At 33.2% G+C, this 15,136-nt stretch overlaps 1 protein-coding gene across 4 annotated transcripts; it reads right to left on the reverse strand.

Moving 5' to 3' along the window:
- Positions 1-369: 369 nt before the first annotated feature.
- LOC105643770 (Vacuolar protein sorting 55 (VPS55) family protein) lies at positions 370-7,807 on the reverse strand. 4 transcript variants are annotated; one of them, XM_012228971.4, is made up of 6 exons: positions 7,662-7,807; positions 7,124-7,253; positions 6,973-7,012; positions 1,627-1,683; positions 1,031-1,115; positions 370-870 (listed from the first exon to the last, which is right to left on the reverse strand). In XM_012228971.4, exons 2-6 carry the CDS (start codon positions 7,220-7,222, stop codon positions 675-677), a joined length of 477 nt encoding a protein of 158 aa, XP_012084361.1. In that variant the 5' UTR covers positions 7,223-7,253; positions 7,662-7,807; the 3' UTR covers positions 370-674. The 4 variants fall into 4 exon arrangements, with proteins under 4 accessions (XP_012084361.1, XP_012084362.1, XP_037491843.1 ...); XM_012228972.4 differs by having other exon boundaries at positions 7,602-7,758; XM_037635915.2 differs by lacking the exon at positions 7,662-7,807 and adding an exon at positions 7,519-7,597.
- Positions 7,808-15,136: the final 7,329 nt, after the last annotated feature.

Consider the following 15,136-nt stretch of genomic DNA (forward strand, 5'->3'; position numbering starts at 1 on the left):
AAAATATAATTCAACTATATTAATTTTTTTTTTTAATCCATGCGAAAATCAAACTAAGCCTATATATATAAGACACAGGGAGTACATTTTTTCTATGGAATCTCATTGCAAAGTGGAAAATATTGAATTAAAGTTTAATTTTGGAACAAAAATCCTAAGAAAAAAAAACAGAGATACCAAAATGTTACCCAAAAAAAAAAAAAAACTGAAAAAACTTAACGGAAAGTTGCTAAAATCACATGACACTTTTTGTTAATAACTACATGCTTTTAATCAAAATTTCAAATCCTTCACTTCTCTCTTGAACTTCTCTTCAAATGAACAAAAATAAATTCAAAAATAATAAATAACAATTGCAGAATGAGCATATGACCAAATCAACCTTAAATTTTATATTTGTTACACTCTGAACAAAACAAAACCCAACAATTCAACTAATCAAATCACAAAAAATTTGGTACAGAGATTACAGAATGGCTTCTCATGTTCAGTTTCTGTACAAGACAAATCATTTTCGAACACCTATAACCCAAAGACAATCATCATGCACCAAAAATGTCACTCAACTCGGAAAAATATCAAGTTTGTCTTACTCTATAAGATACATCACCAACAAGAAATCATGTAATGGCACGAAAAAATCAACATTTATTTAGCGTTCAACCGGTCATGTTTTACAGAATACTGTAACCACCACCGTCATCATTCATGCCTATGTAGCACATAATGGCTATCACAAAGACAAAAAATGAAGAAAGCTCCATTGCTAGTGCTCCCCAGCCAATTACACCAGCATGCTTCAAGATTACTGGTATAGCTATGCTTCCAACTACTGAGGCCCCTGTCAAAAACTTGGTTGCATTGACCCAACTGTTTCATCAATCATAAGAAAGCAAGAACAATTGTTATTATATTCTCATTCTTAAACTGAAAATAGATGATTTTTGTTTTTTTCTTTTTCTTATATGCATCTCGATGAAAGGAAATAGTCAAACCTTAGTCCGGTATCACTTAAAGTTGAGAGTCTAACCTGTTGTCAGATTCTGAGATAAGAGAACTACTATCGGAGCCAGCAAAGAAAAGCAATGGCATAGGAAGAAGCACATACATTATTACTGCAAGAGAAAATGGTAACTGTTGCTGTCAGAATGCATAATTTCAAGTATGTAATCTCTCATTTATACATTGTTTTTTCTTCTCACTCATCCAATTACAAAAGGAACTCACAAAAAATTTGAAGTCCCATGAGCTGGCAATAAAAGAAACTAATGACAGACTAAAGCTATTTGGAGGGACATTCGAGGGTGCATTTTTGGATGGTTTGCTACACTGATGCAGTTTTGATAGAAATTTACAACTGTAACCATCAATTGATGAATTCCCATCCAAAATCTAGTAAGAATGTAAAATTAAAACAAAACAAGAACAGCATACCCACACTTCATGGAGATAAAGATAACATGAGAATAACTTTTTGCACAGGCAAAAGGAAAATGGAAAATGAATTTACCTCAGAACCAAAGGCAAGATAGAATCACACAAGCAGTAACAGCAGCAGATTGAAGCATGGGTAACGTTCCATACATATAAAGTAAGAACTAAGGTAAAGTAATACTGGCCACTTACTTGAGGAAGAAACACAGATTCTAAAGAGCACGGGCTGAATGAATGTAAAGCTCTCATCTGATAAAGACCATCAAAATATATATCCCAATAAAAAAAAATACTGACAACATAGTCACTCGCAAGAACCCATAAGATAATCAGGATAAATTTAGTTCTGGAAATTAAAATTAATCTAAAAGAACAGAACAAAAACCCACAATGATAGGTTAATTAATGCAATACGCTTTTATGGCAAAGTTATCTAAATGTGGAATCAAAGCAGTTCAAACAAAGGGATGCATAATATTACCCTCCTAGTACATATTTCGACAGGGATTTCAGAATTTCTACATTCAACGGGTATTCAAAGTTGCTTCACCAATTTAATCTTCCACCAGATCTGATGATAAGATTATCAAATCATCTAAAAACACCTACCTCTCAACTATTCCTCAATGGATGCCACTTCACCATGCTTATAAATATAATCACTTTTTTTCTGGGAATCACTTGTATTTCCACACATAGATCTTAGCATCCTTGTCTCTGCAATACTTTGTATTACACTTATCCATTTCAACCACCTTCCTTTCCTGTGAATCTAGCGCTCTTTACATATATCCTGCAATATATTTAGGTTTTCTCAATAGATACTCTCTTCCCTTCAAACATCCATTACAAAATATAGCTTGTAACTTTATCATAGCACTCTCCAAATCAGTACAGTACGAATAAATGTCTTTTCATTTCTCTACATGCTACTTTAATCTCCCCATAAGGCAAACTGTCTCCATGGTTGATCATCCTAACATAAAACAAGATAAGCTTTTATAAATCATTAGTATAGACTTATCCTCCATTTCGACTCATATTTTCATAAAGGGACTCATGAGTTTCATATTGCAATAACATCTGGAACATTGGATATTTCCTTTGTTTTAAAAATAGGAGCAGCGGTTCCCGTACACACTTCTCAAGCATTTTCTTTGAATCTTAAATCTTGTTAGTAAACCAAGGTACTAAACCACAACATCTCTTTGAGGAATTTCTTGATTTCAATTAGAATTTGGATAAGTACACAGCGAAAAAGGGATATAATATGGCTCTATTGAAGTTAAGGTCCTCAAGTTTAAAATGTAATTTAAGATTTTCAAATCAAACTCTGAAGAAATGTTGCATTTATAATTTCACATTCAATTATCTGTCTTACAGAATGAGCTTTAGATTTTAATTATCCAATTTGATATATAGCCAATATAAAATTGTTACTCACCACGTCAAAAATTTGGGAGGAGTTTATAGTTAAAGGTGAATTGTTTTAGCTCTAACTTGCACAGAGAACCCACAAACTAGTCTTTTTTTATAAGAATTATTTTGGAACAACTTATTTGCAAAATTTCATAGACTAATTGGTGAGGCTTCAAAATGAAAGACTTTACTTGCTCATCCTCAAATGATAACATTTTAAAACCTACGCCCATAATTCTTAAATAAAAAAGATAGCCACAACGAGATCAACCAATATCATTGGTCTTTTTTTGTAATTAGACCCAGAGAATTCCATCAATGCCACATGGTTTTATATCTTCATCTTTTGTAAAGCTTCTTCAACCTTTGATGTCATAAGCTAGTTGCAAAATTTACATGTTTTTCTTCCACCAAAATAAAGTCCTATGAGATGTTATTTGTGCCTTTTGGAAAAGAGAACATCAAATTACTTCATCTTTCCTAAATTTCCATCCCCGTGATAAGAACAATTTTATGATCGTTTTTTTTACACCTAGTTTGATCTTAATATCATTGGTCTTTTTTTGTAACTACACCCAGAGAATTCCATCAATGCCACATGGTTTTATATCTTCATCTTTTGTAAAGCTTCTTCAACCTTTGATGTCATAAGCTAGTTGCAAAATTTACATGTTTTTCTTCCACCAAAATAAAGTCCTATGAGATGTTATTTGTGCCTTCTGGAAAAGAGAACATCAAATTACTTTATCTTTCCTAAATTTTCATCCCCGTGATAAGAACAATTTTATGATCCATTTTTTTTACACCTAGTTTGATCTTAATCTCAATATTGCTTCCCTTTTTCCATATTATTTTGCAAATATTTTTCTCCCTTTCTCACATCCCAATTTTTTCATAAATTTTCTTTAGAAAGTTTGGTTCTATCGTCACTACTTATTTCCCAACCTTTCTTTTGAGGTGGTAGCTTATGCGTGTAGTTATTAAAGGTGGAAGGCACATCAAAGCAAAGGGTCCCGAAGCCGAGATGCAAGGACGAGGCAGATGCTTGATCCTGGGTGACTTGAAGATTACTATATAAGAAGACACCTAATCTTTAGAAATAACTTCAAACTATTAAAATTCTAGCATGAATAATACATAAGTAAGATTTTTAACTCATAATCCTATATTCCACTGAATTGGAGTAGTTTATGAAATTAGAGTAGAAAGATTGAATTAAGAAACAATTTGGAATTGGAGAATGTGTTTTTTATGTTTCTTGATTGGCCATGGAAGTTATTTGTTTATTGAATATATATAGCAACCATCCTAAAAGTTGGTAGAGGGTCTAGGACAAGGCTCACCCTAATCTATTGATTGTGAGGAAAAAATTTTATATTATACAAAAGTTATAATCATCCTAAGATTTTGGGCATGTTTGCTCAAGTTAACTTGAAGACTAAGCAAATGTAAAATTTGGGACATGATTTTCCCTAATCAATTAGTGGTTGACTAAAATGATGTTCTATTTTGTACATATATGATAATCATCCTAAAAATTTAGGAGGATTGAAGATATTAGTAGCAAATTTGTTCCTAGTTATGCACCTTCGTTTTAATCAATGCGTGCATTACCAAAATGGTATGAGCCTCGATGATATCACCCGCCTCTTAAGGTTTGAGGCATAAGGGGCGCCCTTGCACTTGAGGCACAATGAGGATTTCCTTTACTAGCTATGCTTATACTATTCAAAAACAACTTTATTTAGCACTAAGGCAAAGTTATATAACAGTTCCATTTGGCCTTAATAGCTCATAGCACCTCATTCCACCATCAAACTTTCTTTAGGTATGGTCAACCGCCTTTCAACTCTTCTAAGACTTCAACTAACACTTTTTGATGTTTTTCAATCATTCTCTATCTATATAAAATATTATAGTCAGAAAATTTGCTAGCTCTAGATACTGCAATTTGGGATTGACATCCTTAATTGGTACTTAACAAAGTAACACGGGAAGAATTTAGGGTAATTAACTGTCAACAATTAGGGCTAGAATAGGATGATTTTGGTTGGAAAAAAATAACATACCGGTCTCAAAGAAACCTTTAGAATTAAAATTCTGAATTCATAGATAAAAAATAATCCCTAAAACTAATTGCTGCTGTCCTATTTATATTAGTTAGGACAAATCCTAATTCTATACTGAAAAATATTCCTAATTAGTTTAGAGTCCTAGACTGAATAGTATTCTTATTTAGCTAAATCCAAGGAAAACTGAAAATTATTCCTAATTAATTAACATCCTTTAATTTAATTAAGAATTCTAAATAAAGAAGGAAAATAAAAGAAAACTTCTGAACTAAGCTTGGATGCTCCTGCATCACAAAGTTTAGCATGTACGTAGCACAGTTTCCAACAAACCCAACAACATTGATGAAAAAGAAAATAAAATACATGAGATTTTAACAGGGAAAATAGAATAGTGAAAGATAAGAATACCACAATCTTGACTAAGCCTTGACCAAAGAAAACAAATATTGACCAATCAATATATGATAAGGAACATGTTCACAGGGAGTGGATCCTTGAATTGATATGATTTTTTTTTTCTTTTTTTTTAGTTTGTGGTGGGGGGTTGGGGGCCGCAGACATTGGGGCATCAGGGGCTAAGTGGGAATATGAGGTTGGCTAGGAAGGGGGATCAGGGTTTTAAATAACGGAAACAAATAGAAACTGTATCACAGAATTAACTACTGCTGCTGCCGTGGAATTTATAGGAAAATTGCTCAAATCAATAACCTATAATTTAATAAAAATAACTATACAAGATATGAACTCAAGAATAATAACCTAAAACATGTAGAAAATGGATAACCATCTCGCATGTTTTGTCTACCGTTTCCATATGATTGGCGAAACACCCATGCACAAGTGAAAAATAATGCACTGATGTGCTAAAATCTCATTATGAAACAGGTGATAGTGTTGGGAAATGGCTGTTATTTAAAACCATGGGAGGATTTTGGTGGCAATAATGAGGCTTTTTAAATGTGTACACAATCATTCAAGGTTACCATTACCAAGCAACAAATTTATGGTGGCCAATAATTAACAACAGCAATAAATAATGCAGTGAAGTTGATACTATCAAAGAACCTGCTTTCCTATATATAAAGCAACCTCCATTTTTCATAACTAAAACCCAAATATGCAATAATGATGACATCCTTTATATAGAGAAGTGAAAATTTATAATTACTAAATCATCTTAACAATAACAACAACTAGTCTTAATCCCAAACCAGTTGAGCTCAGCTATATGAATCCTCTGTTTCTATTCTGTTTAATTCATAACTAAGTCTGCATACTAAATGATCCTAAATAGCTGAAAAAGCTTCTAGGTAACCTGCTTTTTATTTTTAGAGCAAAAACTGCAAAAGTTGAGATTCTGTAGAATAGCTGGAATTGCTAGACACATAAATAAAGTCCTTGATTACCTTGTTTATAAGCTGAATCACTATCCTTGAAATTTCTTGTTGATACTACAGCTATTCTTTATAGTAATAAAATGAGATGTCCTCTTTCTAATTTCTATTACATGTTTGTTTAAAAAATGTGGTAGGTCAAGGCGAACTCCAGAATAGTTTTTGTTTCCTTGTTCTTACTCCTACAGCATTACTTCCAAAAAAACACTTATGTCCTTCATTATTGCTTGGAGAATGCTCATTTAGATATACTCCAATAAAGAGTGTCTTCTTATTGGACATCCCCTGGGGGAGGTCATGCATAATTTTCTTAGCACAGTTGCTGATTACCCTCATCCAATTTGACTTATGGAGCATAAATGCAAATTATATTATTCGTTTCTCCTCCAAGAATTAGCTTCACAGATATTTGTATGTCCACTTAATTTTTTAAACTGTTATCTACTTCACTCCATTTTTTGTTCCTATCATCCAATAACCTCAAAAATTATATTCACATTAATAATTTAAATATGCAGCCACCACATATCAAGTCAGACAACAAACATCAGAATTCTACACATTCAAACTTATAAAATAAAGTGAAGAAGAAGATAGTACCAAGAGGGGGAGAGAATCCAATGAATGCTGTATTAGAAGCAAGGGTAACTTACCACTTAGCATAGGCCACCAATTATTGTACAATGCACATGCCTGTCAAATCGAACATTCAAGTGAGAAATTATAACTGATATGAGCACAGAACATACATTAGACTGCTCAAGGTGAAAAATTTAAAGGTAAGCAATAGAAAACACTACATACCAAAATTTGTAATACAATTCCACCAGAAACCAAGATTGCCAAGCAAGCAAGTTTCCCGGTATGCAAACAGGCACGAACATGACCTGGTAAGTCTGCCATCACGTAGTTAACCAATCCTCATATAGAACACCTGAAAGGAGATGAGACTAAATAAATACACATGAAAAGCTATCTAGATAACATGAAACGAGAAATTAAATTCAGCAGCAAAAATCAAGAAAAAAATTTAAAAAACAAAAGTGAGGTTTCAACGTGAAATAAGCAGATCTAAGCTCAAATAAACAATAATCATCCATCAATATCATTAAAACCCGTCGAATCTTAGTGTTAAATTGAAAATTTCGCTCAAGAAAGATCATTTTTACTCAATTATCAATGCAATGCCAAGAAATTACATAGAAGTAAAATGAAATTAGGGGTTTTTTTCCATCTGATAATTGAAAATGCTATAAAGAATGGGAGAAATTTTGATACGAACCAAAAATTTCGATACAGGTCTCAAATTATTGCACACAGTAAAGCCATGGAATCTACAGACCTTTTGCGATCTTTTCCGGTTAGGTGAAAGCCAGACAAACACAACAGCGGACACAAAAACGTTGATTATTATATAAATTGAATTACTAAAATACTCTTCATTTTTTAAATTTTACATTTGAGTCCTTATTATTTAAATAAATAATAAAAATATTTGGATCAAGGCAGAATCTCCAGATTGATATTTACTTATTTACCCGTATTGCATTTGGCGGGTAAAAGACCGGGTGAAAAGGAAGGAGCGGAAGAGGGAAATAGTAATCATTTCCCTTGGCTCCTCCACAAAACATGTGGCTTCTTTGAAATTAGTGGGCTCTTCTCCTTTTTTGCTTCGAGTTAACCAAGCAAAAGCAACATATGTAATTATTTGTGATAATGAGGGTACAAATAAGGCACCCGTATCATGAGTAACGAGCCAAGTTGTGTATAAAAGAAGACTTGGGCAATGAGAAATGCTTGCTTTTCCACGGATACTTAGGAGGACACATGTGATTATTTATGAAGAGTTTTAATTTACAAGGAAAAAATAAAAATATAGTTTCTAAATTATAGTGAAATTATGTCTCCTTCTATGTTGAGACACTAATTCAAGTCTCTCTAAATTTTTATTCTGTCAATAATTACCTCCCTCCGTTCAAATTTATCCTAAATTCCATTAGTCTTACTTATGGATTAAGGTCAAAGAAAAGAGAAATAAAAAATAAAAAAACATTATCTACCCTAAACCCTAATATCTAACCAAACCCACACCACCACTGCCACCAGCGCCTCATCCACCATAACAATCATTGCCTAAAGGATCAACTCCATTTTAATCTATGACTGAGCTTAACCAACAAAAAAAGTTGCTCATCTTTCTCTTTCTTTGTCTCCTCAACTTCTTCTTTGCTCAACAACCCATATTTTCTAGAAATAATGGAAGGAGTAATGAGATTCTAGGTGTTTATTCACTGCCACCACTGGTTAACCCATCTTGATGAAGGATTTATGGGACCAAAACAAGGTTTAATTTTTTTTTTTATTGTTGCGCTTTTGATTTTCTGAAAATATGGTTCTTGAAAATTTGCAGGGAATAGCTATTGTTGTGCTTTTGATTTCGGTGTATGGAGGTTTGAGGCTTGAGGGAGATAGTGCTTGATCAAATTCCGGTTAGCAATAACGACATCTCTGCCATGAGAAAGAGAAGGGTGAAACAGGGTGGATTTCAAAGGACAGAGGTGGAGGAGGAGAAGTAATTAATTGTGGACTTGGTAAATTATCAAGGTTAATATGGTCATTTCATTTGCCATCTAACGGAATTTAGGGTAAATTTGGACAAAAGGAGTTGATTGTTGACAGAATAAAAATTTAGGAAAACTTGAGTTATTACTTAAATATAGAAGGAGGCATGCGTTAATTTCACTGTAATTTGGGAGGTGTCTTTTTTATTCCAATTTAGAATTTTGAAATTTCATCATTTGAGTTTAAAAACAAAAATGCTTGCCATTAAAAAATAATAATACAAACACTATGAAATTAAAAAGTAAGAATTAATAATTAAGAAATTAAATAAAAAATATAAATAATAATATGTAACTATTATAAGTAACAATATATTTAAATATTATAATAATACATATTGATAGTCCCAAAAATTCTTAGGATTGGAGAAATAAATAAGGTAGTGGAATGATACGGAGCAACTTGCGGTTCAGAATATGGAAGGTTTGGACCACTACAAGACTAAGAAGAAGAGGCACGGTCATATCATGTCCAGCACGCTCGTGTGAATGGATAGACAATTATACTCCATCAAGAGTTTTGATCAATATCGTTTGATCTGATAAATAAACTGGACGATTATATTGCATCAAGAGTTTCGATCAATATCATTTGATTTGACGAATATAAAAGAGAACTAAACTTTCAAAGAAGTTTATTGAATATCAGCTATAATCACAAAATAATGAATGTCCCCATAATAACAAAATAACCTATTCATAGGTTTAGGCTAAAAACATAAAACCCTAAAAAAATAAAATGCATAACGTAACTGATCCCGTCGGCACAGGCATGCTTATCATGGCACGGGCGTGTCCTGGACTTCCAGAGGCTAGCACGAGCGTGTTGGAAGTGACACGGCCGTGCCTCTTCTCCTTAGTGTTGAGTGTGTCTCGCGTCTTGGACTTCCAGAGATGAACACGGGCGTGCTTGTCATGTCACGGGCATGTCCTGGACTTCTAGAGGCGAGCACGGGCATGCTTGTCATGGCACGGCGTGTCCTAGACTTCTAGAGGCTAGCACAGGCGTGCTTGTCATGGCACGGCGTGTCCTAGACTTCTAGAGGCTAGCACGGGTGTGTTGGACGTGACACGGTCATGCCTCTTCTTCTTAGTCTTGCAGTGGTCCAAACCTTACATATTCTAAATCGCAAGTTGCTCCGCATCATTCCCCTCCACTTGAAAAGAACTCGACCTCGAGTGATTATCATCGAGGTAAAATGGGAATAAATAAGCTGCCCAACGTGCATGCGTCTTGCTCACATTCTTCTGAAGTTGTGTGTTAAATCTCTACTGCAAAGTTGTCCAAAAATTAGCCAGAAACTTCGTGTCTCGGTCAGATGTGATGGTTTTGGGATTGCCTTGCAGAAGAACAATCTCCTAAAAAAATAATTTGGCAATGTGTGAGGCATCACTAGTTTACCTACAAGGAATAAGATATGCCATCTTGGAGAATAATCCTTCCTTAATCTTGAATGCGGTCTTCCATTCATCTCTAACCTTGATCCGGATTTGATGATACCTGCTACGAAGATCTCTTTTAGAGATCACTGTAGATCTTGACAGTTGGTCCAACATGTCTTCCAGATGAGGATTAGGAAATTGATACTGCACCGTTCTCCAAATCCCATCTTTTTTCGGTACCAATAAAGTAGGAACTCCACATGGACTAATGTTCTCTCTAATATGTCCCTTCTTCAATAATTCTTCCACTTGTTCCTGAAGAATTTGGCTCTCCTTTAGATTCATCTTGTAATGAGGCAGGTTCGGTCTCTTTGATCCAGGGATGAAATCAATTTAATGCTAGATGTCCAGCAAAGGTGGAAGTGTAGATGGTTCTTCAACTATGGCATGGAACTCATCTAACAACTCCTTTTCAAGTGGTGGTACCAGTGCCCTTTCATCAGAATCTATCTCTGGGTTGATCAACAAGGCTAACACTCCTCCGGACTTCTCGATCCTACCAGATAATTCTTGTACATTGGAAGAAACAGCTACTATGGATTTCTCCTCCACTTTAGAAGCTTTGGTAGAAAATTCAGAAGGTAGAACAGTGATTTTCTTGTTTTTCCAAGTGAACAAGTATGAATTCTCTCTCCCCTTATGCAATGCATCTACATCAAACTATCATGGACAACCTAACAGTACTCCACAAGCATCCATATCCACAATATCACAACTAATAGAATCTGTGTATGATTTACCCATTGAGATAGGAACTTTGCAAATCCGATTGACTTCAATCGTCGGACCCTCCTTAATCCACCCTTGTACGGTGAAGGATGCGGTTCTGTGGGCAAATTCAGCTTCTTAACAAGCTGTTTGGCTATCAAATTTTCACAGCTACAATTGTCGATAATGAGTCAGCACACTGCTTTACTAACACGACATTTAGCCTGGAAAATTTTCCTTCGTTGAGTGTCGCCTTCCTGTTTTGGAGAGTACAAAATTTTCTTAACAATATACGTAACTCCATTTTCTGAACCAGCCATGGGTCCTTGATTTTGGTGCCTCTCATAATCTGGTGGGGCATTAAACTCTGCTCGATTTCCATGATAGTGAGCGACAGGATTTAGTTGCTGTAGATTCAGATCTGCTGCTGCAATTGCAGGTTATGGGTTACCTCATTGTATTGCAAGATTCAGCTGCCTAATCTGTTGTGCTAAATCTTCAAACTTCGCCTCTATGGCTGTAAATCGGGATTCATGATTTTCAGCCATGGAGAAACTTTGCCTTTCGGCTCTGATACTAACTGATGCAGAACGATAACGTGAATGGGTAGACAATTATACTTCATCAGAAGTTTTGATCAATATCGTTTGATCTGACCAATAAATTGGACGATTATACTCCGTCAGAAGTTTTGATCAATATCGTTTGGTCTGACGAATATAAAAGAGAACTAAACTTTCAAAGAAGTTTATTGAATATCAGTTATGATCACAAAATAATGAATGTCCTCATAATAACAAAATTACATATTTATAGGTTTAGGCTAAAAACATAAAACCCTAAAAAAAATAAAACACAAAACGTAACTGGTCCCGTCGGCACGGGCATGCTTGTCATGGCACGGGTATGTCCTGGACTTCCAAAGGCTAGCACGGGCATGTTGGAAGTGATACAGCCATGCCTCTTCTCCTTGGTCTTGACTGTGTCTCGCATCCTGGACTTCTAAGGATGAACACGGGCATGTCATGAGCTTCCAGAGGCTAGCACGGGCGTGCTGGACGTGACACAGCCGTGCCTCTTCTTCTTAGTGTTGCAGTGGTCCAAACCTTCCATATTTTGAACCGCAAGTTGCTCCGCATCATGGAAAAATTGAAGATCGTCCCTTTTTGAAGAAATCTCAAGACTTTATAGATGTGTTTCCTTACTCCTTGTTTGGAATAAATGAAGTCTATAAAATTTTATGGATTTTATTTATAAATCTAAAAATCTAAATTTTTTATAATAAAAATTTATTTTAATATATATATAGATGTTCTTGCCAAGGTAATTAATATATATATAGCAAGAACATCTATTTTATGATTTTGTTTAAAAAGAAGTTGCCAGGAGCGATTAGGGATTTTTTTTGAGAAAACATGCCTAAATTAAAACGGAGAGTTTTGATAAAAATGTTGCATTTTGATATTGTTTAAGAGATTGGTGAGACTCATTTTAATAGTTTTTGCTTCAAAACCCTGGAATTTAGGGTGCTAATATTACAAAGTTTTTAAATTGGAATGCAAGAAAACAAAGGTCAAATTAGGGTGTTTTTGACGCAACTGCAAAACTCAGATTTTTTTTTTTTTTTTTTTTTGTAGATGAAGCATGTATTTATCTATTTCTTCGGCCATAAAACTTAATATTTGGCTATAAATATTCGTATTCATTGTAACACATCCAAACTAATGAAGTCAAAAACATGTTATGTGATTATAAGCAGAATTATCACAATCTCAAAGATATTCAAAAATAAAATGAAACATTAAAAAATTATCACAATCTCAATTATGTAAACACTAATTAATCCATAGATCTTATTGCAACAATTGTTTAAAATAAATTAAAAAAATAATATCAGTTTTACACACCAATTAAATCTCATATGTGATGAATTAAGTAATTTGACAATAATGATGCCAATAGAAACCAAAACCCTAAACAAGTTTAGATTGAGAACAATTAAAAAACTGTTCTTGTAATAAATTTCTTACAATATTTGTAATAATAATAATAATAATAATAATAATATGATTCACTTTTAAAAAAAAAAATTTAATCCATTAGATTAATAAAAGTTAAATCTATATATAGAACCACACCTTCTTTTTTACTTGGAGTAACACACTGAAGCAATAAAGGAGTAACAATGTTACTCCTACAGAGCTCTATTTATATGACTTATAGAAGCTTTTATGAATGGATCTGCTTGGTTGAACTTCACTGAAGTATTATGAAGCCAATTGATGGAGAGGATTAAAAAAGATTTTAATAGCGAGGATTAAGAAAGATGGTGTTGATATGTGGCGTTTGGGATTTGTAAGGGAGGGTGTTTTGTCAGATATGTCATATTAAAATAGGAGAGAGTATGATTATTTTGAATTTCAAATTTCTATTCTATCTATTAAGTAATTTTTCAAACTTAAGGGTTTTAAGCACATTTTATTTACTCAGATTTTAGTTGAACTAAGCTCAATTTGAGCCATTTAGCATTGCTCTTAAATAAAATCTAATTATTGTAGAGTGACCGAGTGAGTAGTGCCAAAGGTGTGATTAATTTACCAATAAGGATCAATTGGGCTAATCTCAATTTCACTCGAAACTTTTTGATTAGTTATAATTTCACTCTAAATCAACATTTGTACTTTGAACATCCGAAACTTATCAATCTAGTTGCAATTACATCCTAATTTGTTAGGGTGCAATTGCACACTAAAAGTGAATTACAACACCGTAAATTTGTCGATTTGTTTTGAGTTCACTCTGAAAATAAATTAAGATTGAAATTTTGATTTAAATAATCTAAAAATAAACTTCATAACCAATTAATTATTATCTTTCTCCCCTTGTGGGAAATTAAGTGATGGCTACTAATAATGGCAAAGGAATCACCATATTTATTTCGTCTTCCTAGGAAGTGTAACCTCAAATTAATATCCAACTCATTATTTTTGCATCTTAAAGTTGGTTCAATTTTAAAATCAAAGAGGAAATCTTGATTTTTTTTATTTATTATATAAATACTTGAGTTTTATTTTATTACATATTGTTTAAATACTTGGGTCGGTTATAAAGCCCATTTTTATATTATTTTAATCAAATTTCTAATCTTAGTTTATTTTTAGGGGGCAATTGCAACAGATCCAAGTTTAAGTTATTTTAATTTACTTTTAGAGTGCAAGTGCACTCTAAAGCAAATTAGAATGTTGTTAGTTATGGAGCCTATTTTTATATTATTTTAATCAAAATTCTAATCTTAGTTTATTTTTAGGGTGCAATTATAACAAATCTAACTTCAAGGTATTGTAATTTACTGTTAGAGTGCAATTGCACTCTAAAGCAAATTAGAGTGTAATTGCAACTAGATTGATAAGTTCAAAGTGCTTAGAATATAAAAGTCAATTTAGAGTGAAATTGCTACTACTCAAAAAGTTCGAAGTAAAATTGAAGGTTAACCCTGATCAATTTGCTCCTCAATTTTGAAATAAAAATTAATTTTTTTATTATTACTTCAATCTTGCACTAAATGATCAAAATCTCAATTTTAACCAAAAGCACAATAAAAAATAATAATTCTTAATGCTTTTATTAAAAAAACTATTTATTTATCAAAAAACCTAAAAATTATTTAATATTTTTAACGAATAAATTTTATTAATTAAAAATATTAAAAACTGTACTTTTGACAATCAAAGACCCCTAGTGAAAAAATCCGCTCCAATTTGCATATGATTATAAGAATTTCCTGTGCTAGTCGGTACATATCATTGCATCGGACAATGGTGCTTGTTAATTTTTTAAAAACTAAACTAAGCTCTGTCATTGCTTCCCAAACTCTTCCAGGCAACAATTTCCGAAATGCTATAGGAACCAACTTTTGTATGAAAACATGACAATCATGACTTTTCATACCAAATAGTCTGTATTTATTCATGTCAACATATCGACCCATGTTTGATACATATCCATCTGGAAATCTCAATATTCGTACCCATTCAAACAACGTTTG

Source organism: Jatropha curcas, chromosome 11, assembly GCF_041381405.1.
Source record: "Jatropha curcas cultivar XTBG-Jc1 chromosome 11, XTBG_Jcur_1.0, whole genome shotgun sequence".
Lineage (NCBI taxonomy): Eukaryota > Viridiplantae > Streptophyta > Magnoliopsida > Malpighiales > Euphorbiaceae > Jatropha > Jatropha curcas.

What these genes read in the sequence shown, in the direction of transcription:
- LOC105643770 (XM_012228971.4), bottom strand. Translation starts at nt 7,222, where the DNA reads ATGGCAGACTTACCAGGTCATGTTCGTGCCTGTTTGCATACCGGGAAA. An exon ending in GAATTGTATTACAAATTTTG is followed by an intron (nt 7,013 to 7,123) that starts GTATGTAGTGTT and finishes TCGATTTGACAG; the next exon opens with GCATGTGCATTGTACAATAA. An exon ending in TTGGTGGCCTATGCTAAGTG is followed by an intron (nt 1,684 to 6,972) that starts GTAAGTTACCCT and finishes GGTCTTTATCAG; the next exon opens with ATGAGAGCTTTACATTCATT.